Source organism: Macaca fascicularis, chromosome 10 (assembly GCF_037993035.2).
Source record: "Macaca fascicularis isolate 582-1 chromosome 10, T2T-MFA8v1.1".
Taxonomy (NCBI): Eukaryota; Metazoa; Chordata; class Mammalia; order Primates; family Cercopithecidae; genus Macaca; species Macaca fascicularis.
Window position 1 is genome coordinate 6874074 of NC_088384.1, and position 23816 is coordinate 6897889.

General features: G+C 56.0%; 1 protein-coding gene across 15 annotated transcripts in view; it reads right to left on the minus strand.

Moving 5' to 3' along the window:
* Positions 1-23816, minus strand: part of LOC102145378 (proline-rich protein 5) — a 180831-nt gene that overhangs the window by 141530 nt on the left and 15485 nt on the right. For 8 of the 15 annotated variants that reach the window (XR_012418637.1, XR_010578308.1, XM_074003557.1 and 5 more), the window contains exon 1: positions 8014-8418. The exons of 3 other annotated variants lie outside the window; for them this stretch is intronic. Coding sequence is in view for 10 of the 12 variants with exons in the window: in XM_074003557.1 (XP_073859658.1) it covers positions 8014-8147 (134 nt within the window). In the remaining 2 variants the exon portion in view is untranslated. Of the gene's footprint in view, positions 1-8013; positions 8419-23816 lie in introns of those variants that run through there. 4 more of the 15 variants (XM_065522008.2, XM_074003566.1, XM_074003564.1 and 1 more) reach the window with 1 other exon arrangement.

Here is a 23816-nt window from a genome sequence, read left to right on the forward strand (position 1 = left end):
CTTGGGCTGAAGAAGGGCTGAGGCCCTGGGGCTGATGTGAGGGCACCTGCCTGTGGCCACCCTGGCTGGGGCTACCCTAGGGCTGCATGGGGGCACCTAGGCTCACTCAGCAAAGCTGGGCTCCGCCCCGTCTGTCCAGAACAGGCCGTGGAGGGGGACGGTGCCGTGCCCGTGGCTCCCCTTGGCTGCCTGCCCATCCTCAGGCCCCTCTGCCTCACATCCCACTTCCACCCTCCGCCTCCCCAGCACGAGGCAGGGTGGGGAGGGGTGCGGGTGGGGGGTCAGAGCGGCGTACCACTGCGCACGCGAGGGAAGAAGAGTCGCTCAGTGTGTGGGTTTCCACGGCTGCCGTAACAAATCACCCCTAACTTGGTGGCTGAAAACAACTCAAATTTGTTCCCTTGTGGTTCTGAGGTCAGAAGTTCTTTTTTTCTGTTTTTTTTTGAGATGGAGTCTCGTTCTGTCACCCAGGCTGAGTGCAGTGGTGCAAATCGGTACAATCTCAGCTCACTGCAACCTCTGCCTCCCGGGCTCAAGCGATTCTCCTGCCTCAGCCCCCAGAGGACCTGGGATTACAGGTGTGCACCACCACACCCGGCTAATTTTTGTATTTTGAGTAGAGATGGGGTTCCACCATGTTGTCCAGGCTGATCTTGAACTCCTGACCTCAGGTGATTCGCCCGCACTTGCCTTCCAAAGTGCTGAGATTACAGGTGCGAGCCACTGCACCTGGCCTGGACGTTCTAAATCCATTTTCCTGGACTAAAATCAAGGTGTTGGTGGGGCTGTTCCTTCTGGAGGCTCGGGTTGGGGGAGAAATATCTGCCTTTTCCATCTCCCAGAGGTGCCCACATTCTTCGGCTCACGGCCCCTTCCTCCATTTTCACAGCCAGCAGTGTGACACTTTCCCAGCTCTCTGAGTCCGTCACTGCATCCCTGTCCCTTTTACCCCCGCCTCTCCCTCACACAGACCCTTGTGATTACAAAGTCCTTTTCAACACATAAAGCCTCACAGTCACAGGTTCTGGGAACTAGGGCAAGAGATCTGCCCAGGCTGCTTCCAAGGGGCAGGGAGCTTGGGACCCAGAGCAAGCAGGCAGGGGGTGGTGGGGAGCCGCAGGCAGGGGGTGGTGGGGAGCCGCAGGCAGGGGTGGTGGGGAGCCGCAGGCAGGGGTGGCGGGGAGCCAGACACAGGCCCCCTCACTGTGTCCAGGCCCCCATCCAGCCTGGAGGCTTCAGCCAACATCCTCTGGCCTTCAGAGACCCCTATGAGCACATGCTTCTAGCGAGACCTAGGTTGAATCCCAGCTTCCGCCCCAACTCACTGCATGAACCTGGGCAGTCCCTGTACTGTTTTGTTTTTTTTTTTTTTGAGACAGAGTCTCACTCTGTCCCCCATGCTGGAGTGCAACGGCGCAATCTTAGCTCACTACAACCTCCACCTCCCAGGTTCAAGCGATTGTCCTGCCTCAGCCTCCCGAGTAGCTGGGACTATGGGCGCCCGCCACCACAATGGGCTAATTTTTTATTTTTATTTTTAGTAGAGATGGGGTTTCACCATGTTGGCCAGGCTGATCGTGAACTCCTGACCTCAGGTGATCCACCCGCCTCGGCCTCCCAAAGTGCTGGGATTACAGGTGTGAGCTACCGCGCTTGACCTCCCTGTACCGTTCTGAGCCTCAGTTTGCTCATCTGCAAAATGGGAGTATTGAGCTCACCTTAAAGGTTGCTGTGGGGAATGAAAGTTCATCCACAGGGCCCAGTACAAGTCGGGGTGTAGGTGGTACCACTGCTATGTAATGAGGAGCACAGTGTTGCTGGGAGAGACATGGGTGCAGGGTTGGGGCAGGTGGCTGGAGTGGTCACGGCCTCAGCTGGTTCCTGTCCATGACTAGGGAGTGCAGACAAGGTCCTATAGGGCCCTGCCCTTGTGCTCCCACCCTAGCTATGGAAGCCAGCTCTTGCCATCAACACCCACCTCACCCTGGCTCCAGCCGGAACATGAACCCACATGTGTCCCTGTGTCCTGGCCCCATGTTAGACCTGGGTTCAGACCCCAGACCCTGACATTAGCAGGGGATTTTGAGTCCCTTTTCTCCTCTGGCATTGGTTTCCCTATTTGTTTTTTGTGTTGTAGTCTCGCTCTGTCTCCCAGGCTGGAGTGCAGTGGCGTGGTCTCGACTCACTGCAACCTCCCTCTCCCAGGTTCAAGCGATTCTCCTGCCTCAGCCTCCCGAGTAGCTGGGATTACAGGCATGAGCCACCACGTCCAGCCAGGTTTCCCCATTTGTAGGCCGAAGACAGTCACCCTAGCCTTGGAGGTGGATTTGTGCGGAGTGAGTGAGAAGTGAGTCATCACCGGCCCTGCACCAGGCCGGCATCTTGGGGCCACGCACTACTCCTGCCTGCCTGGGCCTCCACTTCAAGGGGGAGGTAGGCCTGGCTCTCTAAAGCCTCAAGCATTTGGGAGACACAGGCCTGGCAAGGAGGAAGTGTCCCATCATGGTTGAGGCCCTTCGGTCCAAACACATGGAGGGGTCTGTGTTGGGGTGGACTGCAGGGGTGGGGCTTGGGGAGCTCCTCCCACCCCCAGCTGGGGTCTCCTGCAGTGGTCTGCCCTGCTGGGGATCCCCGGACAGAGGTGAGGGCAACTGGCGGGGCACTGACTCAGAGGGCTTGGGCACCCCCACGTGCCCTCATGGTCTGGTGGGGCACTGGCTCAGAGGGCTTGGTACCCCCACATGCCCTCATGGCATTTGGGGGCCTGCTCTGGATCTGCGGCATCTTTTGGAAGTTTCTCTACAGCCTCCAGGGCTGGGGGAGGCAGGAGGGGATGGCAAGATGTATCCCTGCCAGGAGGCAGAGGCTGGGGCCAGGCCTAGGGCACAAGCACAGAGTCCTCCGAGGGCATGCTGGCGGCTGGGGCCTAGTGAGGGGTCACTGGGCTGCCTGCCCCTGCCGGAGCCTCCAAGCAGGGCACCCTCATGCCCCGGCTCCTCAGGCTGGCGTACAGGCCCTCCTCCACACAGGCCCTCCCCAGGGCTACTTCAGCTCTGCCTGCAGGGCACGCCCCAGTGGCCACTCCCGTCCCGCCTCCTCCTCCAGTGGGAAGATGTGAAAGCACAACTTGGCCCCACAACCCAAGAGCATGACCTTCATGGCTGGAGGCCCTGCAGGGACAGGGGCCAGACCCAGGGCGGAGGGAAGTGGAGCTGCCTGGGAGCTAGCAGGGAATAGGGACCAGGGGCCCTTGAGGAGGGAGGAAGGAAGGAAGGGGATAAGGATGGGGGTGCCAGGGGTGTGGCACATCAGCCTTCATGTCTTTATCTGTCACCCCACCAGCCTGGGAGAGTCTGATGGGGACACATCTCTGCAGCCTTCGCAATGAGCAGCAGACCTGTCACAGGCTAGGGGCAAAATGGGACCAATACATAAGGATTGGGCACTCAGGAAACCATCTCTGCAGTCCTGGTTTATGTTGCCTAAGGGGGGCCCGGCCGGCAGGCCAGCCTGGCATCCACAGCTCCCTTACAAACACTTCCTGGGCCCAGTGCAGTGGCTTATGCCTACAATCCCAGCACTCTGGGAGACCTAGGCAGGTGGACTGCTTGAGCTCAGGAGTTCAAGATCAGCCTGGGCAATATGGCGAAACCCTATCTTCACCAAAAATACAAAAAAAAAAAAAAAAAAAAAAAAAATTAGCCGGTGTGATGGCACACACCTGCAGCTACCTGGGAGGCTGAGAGGGGAGGATCGCTGGAGCCTGGGAAGTCATGGCTGCCCGAGCCATGATTGTGCCACTGTACTCCAGCCCAGGTGACAGAGCAAGACCCTCTCTCAAAAGAGAAAAACCAAACATTTCCTGCACACCTACAGAATCAACCTCCATGAAGGAAAGAAAGGAAGGCAGACGCCCAGGGAAATGCTCAGCACTCCAGCGCCCCTGGTTCGCCTTCTTCCCAGCACCAAGCCCACCTGCGTTTACTTGCCTCCTCGTTTATTCACCAATGCCTCCCTCTGGAAACTCTCAGCTCCAGGAGGCTGTTCTCTGAATTTATGTCCTGAGCAGCCCAGTGCCAGCACAGTCAATAAATGAATGAATGAATCAATCAATGACTTGGATTCAGTTCTCATGACACAGCAAGCCTTACACTATGGAAATAGGTTCTTTGCAGCGGTATTTAATTAAGGATCTGGAGATGGTCCTTAATGAAGGATGGGCCCTAAATCCAATAACTAGTGTTTTTACAAGAGAAAGGAGAGGGAACCCAGTGCAGTGGCTCACGCCTGCAACCCCAGCACTTCTGGAGGCCGAGGCAGGTGGATCACCTGAGGTCAGGAGTTTGAGACCAGCCTGGCCAACAAGGTGAAACCCTGTCTCTACTAAAAATACAAAAATTAGCTGGGCGTGGTGGTGGGCACCTACAATCCCAGCTATTCAGGAGGCTAAGGCAGGAGAATCGCAGGTGGAGAATGCAATGAGCCGAGATTGCACCACTGCACTCCAGCCTGGGTGACAGAGTGAGACTCTTATCTCAAAAAAACAAAAACAAAAACAAAAATTAGCTGGGCATGGTGGTGCACACCTGTAATCCCAGCTACTCAGGAGGCTGAGACAGGAGAATCATTTGAACCCAGGAGACAGAGGTTGCAGTGAGCTGAGATTGTGCCACTGCACTCCAGCCTGGGCGACAGGGCAAGATTCTATCTCAAAAAAAAAAAAAAAGAGGCCAGGCATGGTGGTTCACACCTGTAATCCCAGCACTTTGGGAGGCCGAGGCAGGTGGATCACCTGAGGTAAGGAGTTTGAGACCAGCCTGACCAACACGGTGAAACCCCGTCTCTACTAAAAGCACAAAAAATCAGCTGGGCGTGATGGTGGGCACCTGTAATCTCAGCGACTCTGGAGGCTGAGGCAGGAGAATTGCTTGAATCTGGGAGGCAGAGGCTGCAGTGGGCTGAGATTGCACCATTGCACTCCAGCCTGGGCAATAAGAGCAAAACTCCATCTCAAGAAAGAAAAAAATAAAAAAAAAGAGAAAGAGACAGGAGAGGGAGACTTGGACACGGAAATGAAAGCCATGGGGAGGTACATATCGGAGTGACGCAGCCACAAGCCAAGGAGCCACCAGAAGCTGCAAGAAGCAGGGAAGGCTCCTCCCCTAGAGCCTCTGGTGGTAGTGACACCTGGACTTCCAGCTTCTGGCTCCAGAACTGTGAGGGAACAGATTTCTGCTGTTTTGGGCCACCAAGTTTGTGATCTTTGTTACAGCAGCTCTGGGAAGCTAATACAGTCACACAGATAAAAGGGGGTGTGTACTAGACTCACTCTGAGGAGCACAAGGCTTGGCAAGCCAGGCCCTGCAGAATGACACGCCTGTCCTGACCCTGCACAGACCTGTTGTCCTGGGGGGCCCTGGCAGGGAGCACTGCTAGAAGCAGGAGCAGGCAGACAGGGACCAGAAGGGGTGCCCTGTCCCCTGCGGTTTCCACTCAGGGACTTGGCTGGGGAAGGCACTTTGCCTTCTCTTGGCTCCATCTCCCACATCTGCTGGGGAGGAGAGCCTGGGCGCAGGCTCTGCTGCATCCTGCGCAGGCGATGGATGAACTGGGCAGGTCTCCTGGGTGCTCTCTCTGCCCTTCTGCCTCTCTCGGTGGGGGGTGCTGGTAATACCTCCCTCACTGGGCTAGGAGAGTGGCAAAGTCAGTTAAGGGCGGTGAACGGGTCTGGCCTGGGGCGTGGCACAGAAGAGGAGTGCAGGAAATGGCTGTGTCCCTGCTGCCCGGGGCGACGGGAGCTGACGCAGGCCTAAGGGCTGGGAGACCTGGAGCCCTGAAGGTGCTGCAGGGAGGGGCTGGCATTCCTCTGTAATCCGCCAGGCTGCTGAGCGAAATCTGGGGGCGGGACTCAGGCAGCCTCTGCCTGCAAGGCCTCCCTGACCTCTGAGAAGACACTTGAGACTCTGAGCCCACTCCAGGGTCACCCAAGGTGGGGTGATGGCAGTGTCTAAGCCTTCTGAGCCAGCAAACAGCCACTGCCCCCACCTGTCTGGGGATCCGCAGCAGTACACCCCAACTCGGGGGTGGGAGGGAGCTCACCAAGTGGCTGTCGGTGGGTGCTCAGGAGCTGGCTGACTCCTGTGGAGCCCTCCAAACGCCATCCCTACAGGGACACCCCGACACCCATCCCCTGCGTGAGTCTGGGCTTGAGCTGTGAGGTACAGAGGATCTACTATGTGTTAAGCCCTGTGTTGAGGGCTTTATTTTGCATGTTCAAATTTCATCCCTACAACAGCCCCGTCAGGTGGGTACTATTATGGGTCCATTTTATGGATAAGGAAATTGAGGACCACAAAGGTTAAGTGACTTGCTCAAGACCACAGAGTAGGGAAAGGGCAGAGCTGGGATTTGAAATAAGTCTATTTACCTCTTTCCTCTAAATCACAGCAGAGAAACAAGGAGAAAGAGATGGCTTTCATCTCAATACTGGAGAATACTTTTTTTTTTTTTGATAGGGTCTTCCTGTGTCACCCACGCTGGAGTGCAGTGGTGGCATCATGGCTCATGGCAGCCTCGACCTCCCTGGCTTAAGTAATCTTCCCATCTTGGCCTCCCAAAGTGCTAGGATTACAGGTGTGAGCCGCCGTGCCTGGTGGAGAACACAGCTCTTTTTTTTTTTTTTTGGAGACGGAGTCTCACTGTGTCTCCCAGGCTGGAGTGCAGTGGCGTGATCTCGGCTCACTGCAAGCTCCGCCTCCCGGGTTCACGCCATTCTCCCGCCTCAGCCTCCCAAGTAGCTGAGACTACAGGCGCCCGCCACCACGCCCGGCTAGTTTTTTGTATTTTTAGTAGAGACGGGGTTTCACCATGTTAGCCAGGATAGTCTCGATCTCCTGACCTCGTGATCCACCCGCCTCGGCCTCCCAAAGTGCTGGGATTACAGGCTTGAGCCACCGCGCCCGGCCAGAGAACACAGCTCTTAAGACACTGCGGAGTCGCTGGCTCAGTGAGATTTCCCAACAGGAGTCCTTCCTTCACTGTTCCCACACCAGCCCTCCCCCACAGAGAGGAATGCGAATATCCACTGACAGGACAGGGAAACGGAGGCAGGCACTTGCCAGCCCTCTAGCAGTCTGCAAGTCAGAGACAGAAGAGACCACGTTTGAAGAGGATCTCGCTGGCTCACAATGCATTCAATGAACTGAAAACAACGTGTGTCCAAGTGACAGCCGGGTTCCTGGTGGCCAAGACCACAGCCGGTGGAGCATCTGGCAAGATTTCACCGCCAGGTGTGGGGGCGAGAGGGGCAGCGTCCACAGCCTCCCCCACTTTCTCCTGCCTCTCATTTTCCTAGGGAGCAGAGACACTGGCGAGTTCCACTAAATAAATCGTTTCTTTTTCGGATCCCAGCCTTGCTCCCCAAACAAAGCTGGGGGAAGGGGCTTCCCAGGCCCCTGCTTGTCTGGGAATGACCCCTGGAGGAGGGTCCTCTAAAGAATGCCTCGCAGCTGCCGCACCCCCTGCTGACAGCTGGAGGACAGGGGGCCTCTCCAGGGAAAGCCTAAGGGACCTTAAAGAGACACAGGAAGCCTGCGCGACCCACCCACTGAGCCCCGAGGCTCCTGTGCTCAACCGCAAAATGGGAAAAATACTTCCTGCTCCGTTAACCTCCCGGGTTGTCACGAGCACCGGAGTGGAGACTTGGAAAGACCCCGGGTGGGAGGCGGGCACGCGGGTTCCCGGCCCACCCCGCCGCCCACCCGCCGGGCGCTTCTGGGACAGCCCCGGGCGCTGGCGGGCCTCGCTCCCTTTCCTGGGTTCTGGAACCACGCGGCACTGAACTTTCCTCCAGGGCCGCACCACTCCGGCAGGGCAAGTTCTTTGCAAACTGTGAAGCGCCGCGCCGCCTTCGGCACGGTTCCTGGCTCGGGACGGCCCCTCGCCCGCGGACGGCTCGAGGGTCCTCTCCCCTCGCTCCGGGACCTCCAGCTGGCCGGGAGGGCGCGGCCTTACCTGTTCCAGGTGGCGTTGGCGCAGGCCCGGCGCTGCTGCGTGCCCCGCTCGTCCGCGGCGGCGGCCGGCTCTCTCTTGCCCAGGTCACTGAGGCTGGGCGAACTCATGAACTTGAACCTGCGGAGAGTCCTCATGGTGACCCGGGCCGCCTAAGCCGCGCCCACGCGCGCCCCACGCCGCGCCCTGCGCCACGCCGCGCCAAGGGCCCCGGGCCGGCGCTGCGCCCTCTACGCGGAAACTCGGGCGAGAGCAGGAAGCCGAGCGGCCCTGAGGGGTCCCGCCCCGGCCCCGCGCCTCCGTCTCGGGTCCCGCGCCTGCCGCCCCGCCGGGTTAATCATTGCACGGAGCGACTCAGCGTGGAGCGCCAGGCGCGCGGCCAGCACGGACCCGGCGCAAACGCAGGCCGGGGGCGGGCCCAGGGGCGGGGGCGGGGGCGGGTCGCGGCGCCCCGGGGGGGGCGGGACGGGAGGGGCGGGGCATCGCGGGCGGGGCGGGGCCTCAGGCGAGGGGGCGTGTACAAGAGGCGGAGCCGGCGTCTCCGCGGCCGCAGCTGCCGCGACGCCCCGCTCGGTCTGCCCTCTGGGGACGTGCTCGCCCTCCTCCCCTCTTCCGAGGGCCCCACGTGCCCACAGGAAACCAACACGCTCGGGGCGCAGGGCCCAAGCCCAAGCGCCCGCCCCCCGCCCGGCACTGCGGTCGCGTCCACACGATGTCCAGCGACCCCGGCCCCGGCGGTCTCTCCCTTACGTCCCTCCTCGCAAAGGTTGTGCCACAAAGGTGCCTCCGTACCCCTCACCTGAACACAGGCTTCCCTACCCACTTCTCATGAGGACTTTGGGTAGAGGCCTTCACTCCCCTCCAGGCACCTCTGCCCAAGAACCCACCCCACCCGGCCTCAGCCTACACCCCCTTGGAGGGGGACTTCAGCATTGCCTGGCTGCCTGGAGGATTTGCTGGATTGGCGGCTTGAAGAAGTAGAGGGCTTGCTCCTTATTCCCCACCCCCAGGTCTCTTGGATGGTAAAACCAAGCAGAGCTTCCCAAGTCTCTGTGGTGGGGGCAGAGTGATCCCAGTGAAGGCAGGGCACAGCTGGTGCTTCCTGCCTGCTTTGCAGAGCACTTTTAGATGTCTGATCTCCTCACATGAACTAACATGAACTACTTCCGTGAGGCAGAGGTTATTATTCTCCCCATTTTTCAGTTGAGGACATTGAGGCTCACAGAGTGAAATAACTTGCCCAACATTGTGCAATCAACAAACGGCAAAGTTGGGCCTCACCACAGGGAGCGTCCAGCCCCTTGCACGGGGCCCTTCCCAGTCCCCAGCTTCTGGGATTCCCACAAGGCTCACCTGACCCCTCCATCAGATGGGGGGTGACAGCCACAGCTCCAGGAGCTGGGAAAGCCCCATATAAAATGTAAGAGAGAGGTGGTGGCTCGTGCCTTAATCCCAGCACTTTGGGAGGCCGAGGTGGGAGGATCACCTGGGTCAGGAGTTCATGACCAGCTGGGTCAACATGGAGAAACCTCATCTCTACTAAAAATACAAAAATTAGCCGGGCGTGGTGGCGCATGCCCGTAATCCCAGCTACTCAGGAGGCTGAGGCAGGAGAATCGCTTGAACCTGGGAGGCGGAGGTTGCAGAGAGCTGAGATCGCGCCATTGCACTCCAGCCTGGGCAACAAGAGCGAAACTCTGTCTCAAAAAATAATAAAAATAAAAATAAAATGTAAGAGAGCCTCGTGAAGAGTCTTTGTTTAGTGCAAATCAACCAGTGTCTCCTGGGCACCTCCTGTGTTCCAGACATAAACATAAATACCATTGTCTTTGGGAGACAGAGCCATAAACAGACAAACTTGCTCGTCAGTAAAGTGGAATGGACTGGTTCATCTCACAGGCAGCTGGGGGCCTACAGGCAGCAACAGGTGCTTTGTAAACTAACCGTCAAGTGCTGTACACGTTTTCTTTTTCTTTTTGAGACGGAATCTCACTCTGTGGCCCAGGTTGAATGCAGTGGCACCATCGTGGTCACCGCAGCCTCTACCTCCTGGGTTCAGGCAACCCTCCCATGGTAGCCTCCTGAGTAGCTGGGACTACAAGGCATGTGCCACCGTGCCTGGCTAATTTTGTGTGTGTGTGATGGAGTTTCGCTCTTGTCGCCCGGGTTGGAGTGCAATGGTGCAATCATGGCTCACTGCAAACCTCCGCCTCCTGGGTTCAAGCAATTCTCCTGCCTCAATCTCCTGAGTAGCTGAGATTACAGGCACCTGCCACCATGCCTGGCTAGTTTTTTTATTTTTTTTATTTTTAGTAGAGACAGGGTTTCACCATGTTGGCCAGGCTGGTCTCGAACTCTTGACCTCAGGTGATCCTCCCACCTCGGCCTCCCAAAATGCTAGGATTACAGGTGTGAACCACCACAGCTGGCTCCCTGGCCAATTAAAAAAAATTTTTTTAATAGAGACAGGGCCTTGCTATGTTGCCCAGGCTGGTCTCAAACTCCTGGACTCAAGCAATCCTCCCACTTTGGCCACCCATAGTGTTAGGATTACAGGCATGAGCTACTGTGCCCAGCCCACACTCTCAAACTTACAGGAACACTGTACCTTTTAGATCCCAAACCAAATTTCATAGCCAGACATGGATTTCCTACCTTATTGCTGTAAAAAAACCAAAAACAACAACAACAACAACAACAAAAAAACATATAAAAATACTAAGGCGTGTACTGAATTGTCTCTGAAAAGAATTAAAACAGAGGATAAAGCCCAGATCCTTGACTCTTCGAAGGGGCCTTTGAGACCTGCTTGCCCTCCAGCTGCGGGTCCCTCCCTTGCCCTAGAATGTCTTTCAGGGAAGTTAGTTGCCCCTGTCTCTGACCGCCTTCACTCTCAATTAGGCTCAGGGGTCGTCCTCTGTCACCTGATGACTTTTTTTCCATCCTATGCCATAAGCCAGGAGGGCAAGAACCATAACAACTTGTTCACTGCTACAGTCCCCGTGCCTAGCGCACGGAGTGGGTGCTTCATAGATACTTGGTTTTATGGACGGATGAACATTTATCTCATAAGAAATAAAGGGATTACATTGGACCACATTGGTGAAAATGCCTCATAAAAGTGCCCAGGCTGGACAGATGTAAGGAAGAATCTCTGTCACGGCCACTGGTGTAAACGCAGCAAAGCAGAACCGCCGGGGATCCAGACGGGATGAAATGGTTTCCCACGCCGGAGGCAGGCTGTCGGGAGATCCTGGCTTTGTGGGCTCAGCACAGCCTGGTCCCACGCTTGCTGACCGCTGGCAGGGCCTGGCTGGCAGGAGAGGCCAGCCCCAGAGAGGGAGGGAGGCCTGACTGCTTGGGATAAGAAATCAGAGAGAAATGGGCAGCCCGAGGTGGGAGGCAGGAGGAGGGAAACGGCGGCGGTGGGGGGTGGGGGGGCGGGGCTGGGAATGCCGCAGGCATCTGGGAGAAGAGGCCAGACAGAAATTCCGGAGGTGGGGATGGCTGAGGAATTTTAAAGATATCTTTAGAAAAGGCATCTCTAGTCAGCGTTAAGGAATTAGCTATAACCTCTCCCTGGCCCCAGCCACAGATGTGTAAAATCTGTCTCCACCCAAGAGCCCAGTGCCAGGAGAACAGTGGAGGCTCAGGCAAAGGCGCCACCGCTCCGGGTTTGGGCCATGACAGGTAGAGAGGGCACAGCTGCGGGCTGCCCTTGGGGCCAGAAACCCCAGGCAGAGGCCAAGAGGGGACAGAGCTGTCACAAACCCTCAGAGCAGGGGGCAGCTGGGGGACAAAGGGCCGAGTCCAGCCCCTGAGTGTGTTCCGTGTGGCCTGCAGCGTCGGAGGAAAAAAAAAAACCAAACTGCATGCGGCCAACATTTTACAACGGAGAGACTGACACAGAAACCTGGATTCTGGCCGCCCTGAAGCATCAGATGATAGCCTTGCTGGGCCTGAGTCCCACATGACAGCTCCTACCCGGGCACTGCCCCTGCCAGCAGGCACGAGGGCTCCAGGTGCCCACTGGGCCTTCCTCTCACTTATGGGGCTTTCTGGGTCTGATGAGGGGGCTGGGGGACCCAGCAATTGTATTGTGGAGGGGTGCCCTGTGCAGGGCTCATTTGAGTCTGAGACCAGGGAAGGGAAATGCCCCTGTTAAGGAAATAAGAGACAAAGGGACTCAGTCACACATCCCCCAAGCTGCCAGAGCCACCCCCGCTCCAGACTCATTCATACATCCTCAAAGCCACCAGAGCCATTCCTGCTCCAGACTCATTCACACATCCCCAAAGCCACCAGAGCGGCCCCCGCTCCAAGAAGTCGCCAGGCCAGATGTCCTCTCCTCCCCAGCACCCAAACTCATTCCAAACTCCCCCTGGCCAGCGGGGTGTCTGGAGCTGGTAGAGGACCCTGGTCACTGAGGGGGAACCCTGATATCCTCAGAACTACCCTTCTGAAGGGCCTGCAACCCCTAAGCCTGGCTCAGCCCCGGCTGGACTCAGTTCCCATCCCCAGGGACAGGAACAGACCGGTAAGTCAAGGCGGCTCATGAACCTGGGACTCTGAGCTCTAGTCCATTAGCACTACAAGTAACATCATGATCTCTGGGACACAGGCCAACCAAGGGGAGAGAGCATACCCCTGAAGGGGCCAGTTCGGGGCCCAGGGAGGGGTACTAGAGGCATGGTACAGGGGTGGCCATTAAACATACTGCCCCATCTCGTCCCCACAAGGCTGCCAAGCGGGAGACCAGTCCCATCTTACAGACAGAGAAACAGAGGCCCAGGGAGCCCAAGGCATATGTCCGAGGTCAGAGTCAGCAAATGGCGGAGCTGGGGCTGCAGCCCTGCGGGCTGGTGGGGAGAGAGAGACAGCCTCCATCTCACCCGCTGTCCCCGGGGCGCTGCCCTCAGCTGCTGACCTCAGCTGCCCACTTTCCCCGGGCACTGCTTGCTCTGGAGGGGCACTTCTGCCCCCTGGTGGTGAAGCCTGGTGTTCCCTCAAAGCAGACCCAAAAGTCCCTTCTGCACAGAGCAGCCTGGTCAGTCCTGGACACCCGGGAAGAGGCCTGGCAACGTGCTGGGCATGGAAAGCCATGGGGAGTTCCTGGCTCTGTCCCCACAGTCTCTGCCATCCGGGCCCGTCCCATCCCTTCCCTGGGATGGGCGAGGAGGGTGACACCACTGCCCTATGAGGCACAGAAAAAATCCACGCACAGTCACAGGGGCACACCAAGGCTTGGGGACGGCTGCCAGGGTGATTGCACGGCAGAAGGAGGTTCCTGAGATAGGACCGTGACGCTGGGGGAGCCCCGGGTACTCATGGTGACTCTAGCACCAAATGGGATTAGGCTGTCATGGCCACGGCCCCTCTCTGTGCACCAATTCTCAGGGACTGTCCCAAGGCCACATGGCCAGTTAGTGCCCATGGCAGGATGGGTGTCAGGCCCATCAGAAGCAACACGTGTTATGTTTCACAAATTGGAGAATCCAACAGAGGCTCCCCTGTGGCAAGCCTGGGGTGGGCGCACCGACAGTAAAGGTGGGTGGGCCCCTCTCCAGAAATGTTCCCCCCTGGTGGCCTTGGAGCCAGGATCAACTGTTATTATTCCCATTTCATGGATGGAGAAACTGAGGCTGCATGGGGAATACAGCAAGGGACAAGAAAGACACGGTCCCTGCCACCAGGAGGTTAGCCCACCGTCCCATCCTAGCTCTGCCATCTAGTATGTTCATGCCCTGGCCGGGCGTGGTGACTCATGCCTGTAATCTCAGCACTTTGGGAGGCTGAGGCAGGTGGATCACCTGAGGTTAGGAGTTGGAGACTACCCTGGCCAACATGGTGAAACCCTGTCTCTACTAAAAATACAAAAATTAATCGGATATGGTGTAGTCCCAGCTACTACCTGTAGTCCCAGCTACTAGGGAGGCTGAGGCAGGAGAATCACTTGAACCCTGGAGGTGGAGGTTACAGTGAGCCAAAATCATGCCATTGCATGCTAGCCTGGGCGACAGAGCAAGATTCTGTCTCAAAAAAAAAAAAAAAAAAAAAATCTGGGCATAGTGGCTCATGCCTGTAATCCCAGCACTTTGGGAGGCTGAGGCGGGTAGATCACGATGAGGTCAGGAGATCGAGACCATCCTGGCTAATACGGTGAAACCCCGTCTCTACAAAAAATACAAAAAATTAGCTGGCATGGTGGTGCATGATAGCTACTCCGGAGGCTGAGGCAGGAGAATCGCTTGAACCTGGAAGGCAGAGGTTGCAGTAAGCCGAGATCGTGTCACTGCAGTCCAGCCTGGGTGACAAAGCAAAACTCCATCTCAAAAAAAAAAAATTATAAATATATATACGTATATATATATATATTTATGTCCTCCTTGCAGCCTTGAGGTCTGAAGACGGACCTTCTTCCCTAAGTCTTCTCTTGACCAGCTGAGCTACCAGGACTCCATCTGGGCCCTTCTGCACCCTGGTGGTCTGGTCCTGTGCACTCAAGACACGTGCCCTCCTTTGGTTCTGGATTCCAGTTCTAGGGGCTGGGGAGGGGGCTCTGGCCAGCAGGTCCCTGGTCTTACTACACCAGACGTCACACACGTACCTGCATGAGATTCTCTCTCCAAGTCACCTTCCCACCTGTCAGCCAGGTCTTGAACACTAATCAGTTTCCAAAGTCTCTCTCAGGGCAGGTGTTTTAAAATCGGATTCTAGTCTCTCAATAGGTGCTTCTGTGGTACAAGGAGGTAAAGGAGGTGACTGTTCAGGCTCAAGGATGGCACTGCAGAGAGAGCCAGGTTTTGGAATCTCCCAAACTGGGTCTGCCCTCAGCTCTGCCACCTCCTTTGTGTCAAAGTTGTCAGAATCAGCCGGACATGGTGGCTCATGCCTGTAATCCCAGCACTTTGGAAGGCCAAGGTGGGTGCATCACCTGAGGTCAGGAGTTTGAGACCAGCCTGGCTAACATGGTGAAACCCCATCTCTATTAAAAATACAAAAATTAGCCAGGTGTGGTGGTATGTGCCTGTAATCCAGCTACTCGGGAGGCTGAGGCAGGAAAATTGCTTAAGCCTGGGAGGCGGAGGTTTTAGTGAGCCGAGACTGTGCCATTGCACTCCAGCCTGGGCAACAGAGAGGGACTCTGTCTCAAAAAAAAAAAAAAAAAAAAAAAAAAAAGTTGTCAGAATCAAAATGGAATCACTTGTGTTTAAAAAACCCTGACAGGCGTAGGCCGGGCGCGGTGGCTCAAGCCTGTAATCCCAGCACTTTGGGAGGCCGAGATGGGCGGATCACGAGGTCAGGAGATTGAGACCATCCTGGCTAACACGGTGAAACCCCGTCTCTACTAAAAAAAAAATACAAAAAACTAGCCGGGCAAGGTGGCGGGCGCCTGTAGTCCCAGCTACTCGGGAGGCTGAGCCAGGAGAATGGCGTGAACCTGGGAGGCGGAGCTTGCAGTGAGCTGAGATCTGGCCACTGCACTCCAGCCTGGGCGACAGAGCGAGACTCCGTCTAAAAAAAAAAAAAAAAAAAAAAAAAAAAAAAAAAAAACCCTGACAGGCTGGGTGCACTTTGGGAGACCAAGATGGGTGGATCACTTGAGGTCAGGGGTTCGAGACCAGCCTAGTCAACATGGTGAAACCTCGTCTGTACTAAAAATACAAAAAAATTAGCTGGGCATAGTGGTGTGCACCTGTAATCCCAGATACTCAGGAGGCTGAGGCAAGAGAATCGCTTGAACGCGGAGGCAGAGGTTGCAGTAAGCCCAGACTGAGCCACTGCACTCCAGCCTGGGCGGCAAGAGTAAAACTCTGTCTCAAAACAAAAACAAAAACAAAAACAAAAAACAAACAAAGAAAACTCCTGAGAAATGGAGCCAGGAAAGGCCATGAAGAGAGGCTTCTTATATAAAAATGCCTGATAACAAAAATGACCACAAAAGGCTCTGTAAAACCACAACCTTGCACAAAGGCCATAGCAATCACACACCAAAATACCTCTGTGAGGACATCTGCTCAGCAACTGCCTGTCCAACCTCGGGCTGGTGCCGCCCTTGTTATTGATCCTTGTAGCCAGGGACATTTATCTCAAAACAATTATGTAATCCTCCCAATTTTCCCTTTAAAAATCTTTGTCTTTCTTTGTCCCTGAACACACACATAGCTTACTATGGCATGCAAATTCCCATTGCGATGCCTGATTCCTGAAGAAGTATCATTTTCTTGTAGAGAGTTCCTCTGTCCTTGTTATTTTATTATTATTTTTTGAGACAGAGTCTCGCTCTGTCGCCCAGGCTGGAGTGCAGGGGCACGATCTTGGCTCACCGCAACCTCTGCCTCCCAGGTTCAAGCGATTCTCCTGCCTCAGCCTCCTGAGTAGCTGGGATTACAGGCACCCGCCACCACACCTAGCTAATTTTTGTATTTTTAGTAGAGATGGGGTTTCACCATGTCGGCCAGGCTGGTTTTGAACTCCGGACCTCAAGTGATCGCCTGCCTCAGCCTCTCAAAGTGCTAGGATTACAGGCATGAGTCACGGCGCCTGGCCACTGCTTGTTATTTAGGTTGATATCTGTAATACCTTCCCTGTCAAGCTTCAGTCTCTTTGTCCTTGGAGTGGGGAGATAAGACCACGTTCCTCCTGGGGTTAGTAAGCTCTTATTATGGGCCAGGCATGGGGTATCCACCCTTGAATTCTATAGCACTCCAAGGCAGGCAGCTACTCCCATCATCCTAGTTTACAGGTGGGTTAGTTGGGGCTCTGAAAGGTTAGGTGACTTACCCTAGGTCACATGACTGGGCCAGGATTCCAACTCAGGCAGGTGGGTGGGCTTCAGTATGTCCTCCCTACACTAATGAGGACCATTCGTATGTCTGCCAGCGACCCAGCACAGAGTGTCCGTGCATGGACAGCAGTCGCCTTTGCTTTTATTTTATTGTATTTTTTTTTGAGATGGAGTCTTGCTCTATCACCCAGGCTGGAGTGTGGTAGCATGATCTCGGCTCACTACAATCTCTGCCTCCCAGGTTCAAGTGATCCTTTCACCTCAACCTCCCGAGTAGCTGTGACTACAGGCGCATGCCACCACACCCGGCTAATTTTTGTAGTTTTAGTAGAGACGGGGTTTCACCATGTTAGCCAGGCTGTTCTCAAACTCCTGACCTCAAGTGATCCACCTGCCTTGGCCTCTCAAAGTCCTGGGATTACAGGCATGAGCCACCACACCTGGCCAGCAGCCACCTTTTCTTTAATCAACATTATGAATAGAGTACGGGGGCAGGGGGTGGGCTGGGCCAGCACCACACAGGTGCCTGTCCCTCAAAGCTTCCTGTCCTGACAATGACCTGCTGGCCCTTCTCGACCATCCTTGGGTATTCAGACTGCTCAACTGCTGAATTGTGCCCTCCAAAGACACCAAAGTCCTAGCCCCTGGTACCTATGAATGTGACCATATTCGGACAGAAGGTGTTTGCAAATGTAATCAAATTGAGATGAGGTCATATTGGAGTATGTGGGCCCTAAATCCAGTGACTGATGTCCTTATAAGAAGACCATGTGGGCAGGATGCAGTGGCTCATGACTGTAATCCCAGCACTTTGGGAGGCCGAGGTGGGCGTACCATTGAGACCATCCTGGGTAACATGGTGAAACCCCATCTCTACTAAAAAAAAAAAAAAAAAAAAAAAAAAAAAAAAAACCAGCCCAGCATGGTGGCAGACACCTGTAGTCCTAGCCACTCGGGCGGCTGAGGCAGGAGAATGGCGTGATCCTGGGAGGTGGAGCTTGCAGTGAGCTGAGTGAGCCACTGCACTCCAGCCTGGGCGACAGAGCAAGACTCCGTCTCAAAAAAAAAAAAAAAAAAAAAGGCGGCGGCTATGTGCAGCCACAGAGACCCAGAGGAGAGGGCCACAGAGGCAGAAACTGGAGCGACGCGGCCACAAGCCAAGGCACACTTGGAGCCATCAGAAGCTGAAGCGACGAGGAACGATTCTTGGCTCTGCTGACACTTTTTTTTTTTTTTTTTTTTTAGACAGGTCTTACTCTGTTACCCAGGCTGGAGTGCAGTGGTGTGATCATGGCCTTGATCTCCTGGGTTCAGGTGATCCTCCCACCTCAGCCTCCCTGGTAGCTGGGACTACAGGCACACGCCACCACACCTGACTAGTTAGGACTTTTGGTAGAGACAGGGTCTTGCTATGTTGCCAAGGCTGGTCTCAAACTCCTGGGATCGAGCAACCCAACCACCTTGACCTCCCAGGACACCTTGATGCAGACTTCCAGCCTCCAGAACTGTGAGAGGACGAAACTATTATGAGCCACCTGGTTTATGGTCACTGGTTATATCAGTCCCAGGACACAAATATGTTGCCTTTCCCCACACAGAGCTCACTCCCCGCCAGGCTCTGGCTTTGACCTCCAGGAAACCCCATGTCCAGATGGGGAAAGGTCCCACCCCGACACTCAGCACACTGGAGACACTCTCGTTCCCTCTAGCCCTGCTTTCTCCAGGGGAAAAACACAAACTCCGGAGACAGGAGCCGGGAGGAGTAACCTTTGCAAAGGCATCCCAGCCTGGCAGCGTAACACCACACAGCTGTGCCTGGCCTGTACTGGGAGCCCGTGCACTTCCTAACCTTCGTGTTTGCAGCGTAACACCGCACAGCTGTGTCTGGTCCATGCTGGGAGCCCGTGCACTACCTAACCTTTGTGTTTGCAGCGTAACACCGCACAGCTGTGTCTGGCCCATGCTGGGAGCTCGTGCACTTCCTAACCTTCGTGTTTGCAGCGTAACACTGCACAGCTGTGCCTGGCCCCGTGCTGAGTGCTCGTGCACTTCCTAACCTTCGTGTTTGCAGCATAACACCACACAGCTGTGTCTGGCCCATGCTGGGTGCTCGTGCACTCCCTAACCTTCGTGTTTGCAGCGTAACACTGCACAGCTGTGCCCGACCCCATGCTGAGAGCTCCTGCACTTCCTAACCTTCCTGTTTGCAGCCGCCCCACCAGGCAGGCCCCGGGAACTTCCCTGCTCCGCATACCAGGAGACTGAGGCTCCTCAGGGCAGGCAGCAGAGCAGGATGGACTCCCGGGCTGCACTCCCAACCTGTACTTTTCCCCAGGCACCTTCTTGGCTGGCAGCCTTTTCTTAGAAGAATGTTGGATGGAAGGAATGCTGCTTGGGATGTCAGAGTTCACACTGCAACGTGAAGCCCTGCCTGACACAGCCCGGGACGAGGAGCCCCAGGAGGAGGAGGAGACGGGTGTGGGCTTGGTGTGGGATAAGGGCAGTGCTTTTTCACTCATTCATTCATTGCTCTTCCAAACAGCCCTGGGAGGCAGGAACGACTATTCCTAATCAGGAATTCAGATCCGACGGGGTAGGTAGGCAGGAAACAGCCCATCAAAACTTGGCCAGCGTTCCCGACAGCATAAATTGAGCCTACAGAGCCGACTGTGGAGGTGAGGTTGGCTCCTCTGGACACTGGCAAGGCCCTGGCTTCCCTTGTGGAGGAGGGGAGTTCACCCAGGGTGGCATCCACCAGCCATGCTCCCACTTCTGCTACCAAGGAATCCTCACCTGGGAAAAACTTGGTGGATTTCAGTGTCTTCTTTTTTTTTTGAGATGGAGTCTCGCTCCTGTCGCGCAGGCTGGAGTACAGTGGCGCAATCTCGGCTCACTGCAACCTCCACCTCCCAGGTTCAAGTGATTCTCCTTCCTCAGCCTCCTGAGTAGTTGGGATTACAGGCATGCGCCACCATGCCTGGCTAATTTTTGTGTTTTTAGTAGAGACAGGGTTTCGCCATGTTGGCCAGGCTGGTCTTGAACTCCTCACCTCAGGTGATCCACCCACCTCAACCTCCCAAAGTGCTAAGATTACAGGCATGAGCCACCGCGCCTGGCCAGCTTGGATCATTCTAATCTCTCCTAAATGAAGGAGAAACCACTGCCGAGAGCCTCTGGAAAGGCTTGGTGGGTGGCAGGGGCGCTGAAGGGGTCAGCTCCAGGTGTGCCAGGGGCACCAAGTCTAGGGCAGGGTCCCTATCACTGAGTACGAGCTGTGCCCAGCCCGGGCCATGGCCTCCCCACCACAACCCTTCCAGATGGGTAGCCTCCTCTCCATGCCGCCGAGGTTCTGAGTCCCGACGTCACCTGCAGGGTCACAGGCTGGTGAGGGGCAGGGCCAGGACCAACCTCAGAATCCCCATTTCCAGGCCCCGGTTTTCTCTACCCAAATCGTGGAAGCAGCCCAGATCTTCCCACTCGAAGCCTGGGCGGGGGCTCACTGTTTCTCTGCCCTCTTTCTCAGCCCCTGCCCACAGCCTGCCCACCCCGTCCACCACACAGCCCTCGAGGGCTCAGGGCTCGCCTGCCTCCCCGCCCCGGGAATCCACCTTCCCGAGGCTGCCAGCACATTCACTTGGACACCCAGGATGCCTCTGCCCTGGCTGCTCGGAGGCGTCGGACGAGGCCCTCTGCCTGCAGGATAAATTCCAGATTTCCAAGCCTGGCATCCAAGACCCTCCAGTCTGAGCACAGTTTTCCACTCCTTCCGATTCTGCTTCATCTCCCACCACGCCCTGCCAGGCCCCTCTCCCACTACCCCCCGAACCAGGAGACAAAATGCCCACTTGCTGCCTAGAAGATCCGGGCCTTTACCCAGGCTCTGCCTCTGCCTGGGATGCCCTGCTCCTCTTCCTCCGGCTGGGTTATTTTTTCAGCGATAATAATAATAACAATGGGTAGTAAAGTGTGACTCAGAGCATGGGCTGTGCAGCCAGAGGATCGCAGCTTCACCACTTAATAGATGTCGACCTTGGGCTGATTCCCTCTGCTTAACTGTGCCTCAGTTTCCTCATCTGTGAAATGAGAATCCTCATCACATCTCCCTCCCTGGGTAACCACAGGCTCTAAACATATTCACAGCTGCAGGTGCTTGCTCAGCCTTGGCCATGACAGTGAGCTGACCTGCCTCCTCCTCCAAGGTGGCCTCGGGCCCTGCCATGCCCAGTTGTCAGGTTCCCCCAACCCCCACCATGCAATCCTTTCTCTCCTTCACCCAACTTAGCCAACAGTCCCTGACCCTCTTCCGTCCCCCTGCTTGTCTCCTCCGTCAGACCGGGTGCTCAGGTCAATGTTCAGGCACAGGTCAACATCCAGAGGACATTCATCTGCCCACACAGAGCTGGGGATCCTTGATCCGGGGCTTCCTCTCCTTGGGGCTCTGTCTGCCCACAGGGCCTCCTCTTTCCTTCCTAGCCTTCTAGTCACCTGCGCCCCCATCCCTGACTTCTGCAGCCTGCCCCCTCCCCCATCCTCCTTGGGCCCTGGTGCTCAGGTGCCGCTTCCCTCCTCTATAAGCTCAGTCTCACCCTCTCCTGTCAGACTCCTGCTGCCCCTGCCCTCTGGACCACAAAACCACCTTTGGCCAGCACTGCCTTATCCTGCTCCCTCTTAGAGCAAAACTCTGGGATGAGGCGGGGCATGATGGCTCAAGCCTGTAATCCCAGCACTTTGGGAGGCTGAGGTGGGCAGATCATGAGGTCAGGGGTTCAAGACCAGCCTGGCCAACATGGCAAAACCCCGTCTCTACTAAAAATACAAAAATTACTTTGGGAGGCCAAGGCAGGCAGAATACGAAGTCAGGAGTTCGAGACCAGTCTGACCAACATGGTGAAACCTCGTCTCTACTAAAAATACAAAAATTAGCCGGGCGTGGTGGTGCGCACCTGTAATCCCAGCTACTCAGGAGGCTGAGACAGGAGAATCGCTTGAACCTGGGAGGTGGAGGTTGTAGTGAGCCAAGATCGTGTCACTGACTCTAGCCTGGGCGACAGAGACTCCATCTCAAAACAAATAAACAAAAAATAGCCAGGCGTGGTGGCATATACCTGTAATCCCAGCTACTCAAGAGGCTGAGGCAGGAGAAACTTTTGATCCCAAGAGGTGGAAGTTGCAGTGAGCTGAGTTAATGCCACTGCACCCCAGCCTGGGCGACAGAGCGAGACCCTGTCTCAAAAAATAAAAACAGCAGCAACAAAAAAAACCCCACAAGAATAGAACAAGATGCTGTAAAAGCCAGGTGCCCAATAGGGGAACTTCTTTTTTTTCTTTTGGTTTTGAGACCGTCTCACTCTCTCGCCCGGGCTGGAGTGCAGTGGTGTGATCCTGGCTCACTGCAACCTCTTTCTCTTGGGTTCAAGGATTCTTGTCCCTTGGCCTCCAAGTAGCTGAGATTACAGGTGTGTGTCACTACACCTAGCTAATGTTTGTATTTTTAGTAGAGACGGGGTTTCACCACGTTGGCCAGACTGCTCTCGAACTCCTGACCTCAGGTGATCCACCTGCCTTGGCCTCCCAGAGTGCTGGGATTACAGGCATGAGCCACCGTGCCCGGCCCCAGTAGGGGAACTTCTAATGTGTGGCATCATCACAGTGCTCCCCTAGGGAGAAAGGATAGTACCATGGAAGCCAGGGCCCTGGGTGTAGGGCCTGCAAGTGGAACTGTCTTTCTGGGCACTATCTGGGTTGAAAGGGGACAAAGCTAGGCGGAAGGGGCATCACGTATCTCAGCTTTGATTCTGGCCCCTCCCTTGGTGCTCGGGATTCTGTGTATAAGTTCTGAGCAACTCCAGCATGTGTCTGGGCATGTCTGAGAGGGTGTCAGGCACCACAGCCCACGCCTGGCAGAGTCATGGTGGCTGTGAGTGTGCGTTTCACTAGGGAGAGGGGTGTGGCTTTCACTGGGGAGAGGGGTGTGGCTTTCACTGGGGAGAGGGGTGTGGCTTTCACTGGCTTCTCTGAAAGGGAAGCCTTGGCTCCCACCTTAAGGAGAAGCTGAGGGATAAGCACAGCCCTTCTCTGTGGGTGGAGGAGGGAAAACATTTTTGTGGTTAAATACACATGGCTCTATTCCAGACAGAGGATAAATCCTTTTTTGTTTGTTTGTTTTGAGATAGGGTCTTGCTCTGTCCATTCCGGCCTCTGCTGTCCATTTTACAGATGGTGAGACTGAGGTCTTGCACAGGAGTGGGATATGTAGGGTCACCATCAGAGCAGGACTGTCCCGGTGCATGGGGTAAAGGACACATGCTCACTCACGGAGGCCCTACTGGGTGCTGGCACTGCGTACCATCTACCCTCCGACCCGGGGCAGACCCACAGGCCAGAATTGCCACCCACATTTTTCAGAAGAGGAACCGGAGGCTCCGAGGGAAAGCTGACTTGCCCGGGTTGTAGGGTGAATGAGTGGAAGGGCTGAGATCAGAGTCCAGCTGTGACTCTGGAGCCACACGCTTCCCACGGTGACCCCGCCCAACACTGCACAAGCCTTCAGTAACCCCAGCAGCCTCCACTCCAAGAGTGCCTACTTCACGCCAGGCCCTGAGTCCCGGGCTGCCACTTCCCTTCCCCTGAGAGCCACAAGAGGGCAGTAAAGGGAGGCTCCAGAAGCCCTGGGAGGCAGGAGGCCTGAGCCTCCAGAGGTGACATTTCACCGGCACCTGGAAGGATGACCTCACCCAGCACGGCCAAGTGGAGCACAGACCAGAGCGACAGGAAGGGGCTGCTCCCCCACTGTGGACAATGACATCAGCCTGGCCCTGTGCTCGGCACCCACACCCACTGTCTGCCCCTAACCTCACAACAGTGCCCTGGGCAGAGGGTTGGGGGCGGGTGCACGCTGGGCAGTGCCAGGCAGCACAGGCGGTTGGAGCGCAGGCAGGAGGTGACCCTCGGGCCTCCTGACCCCGGTCCTCCGTGCTCTTTGCCCTTCCCCATCGTCCCCAGCACATTTTCTTTTGAA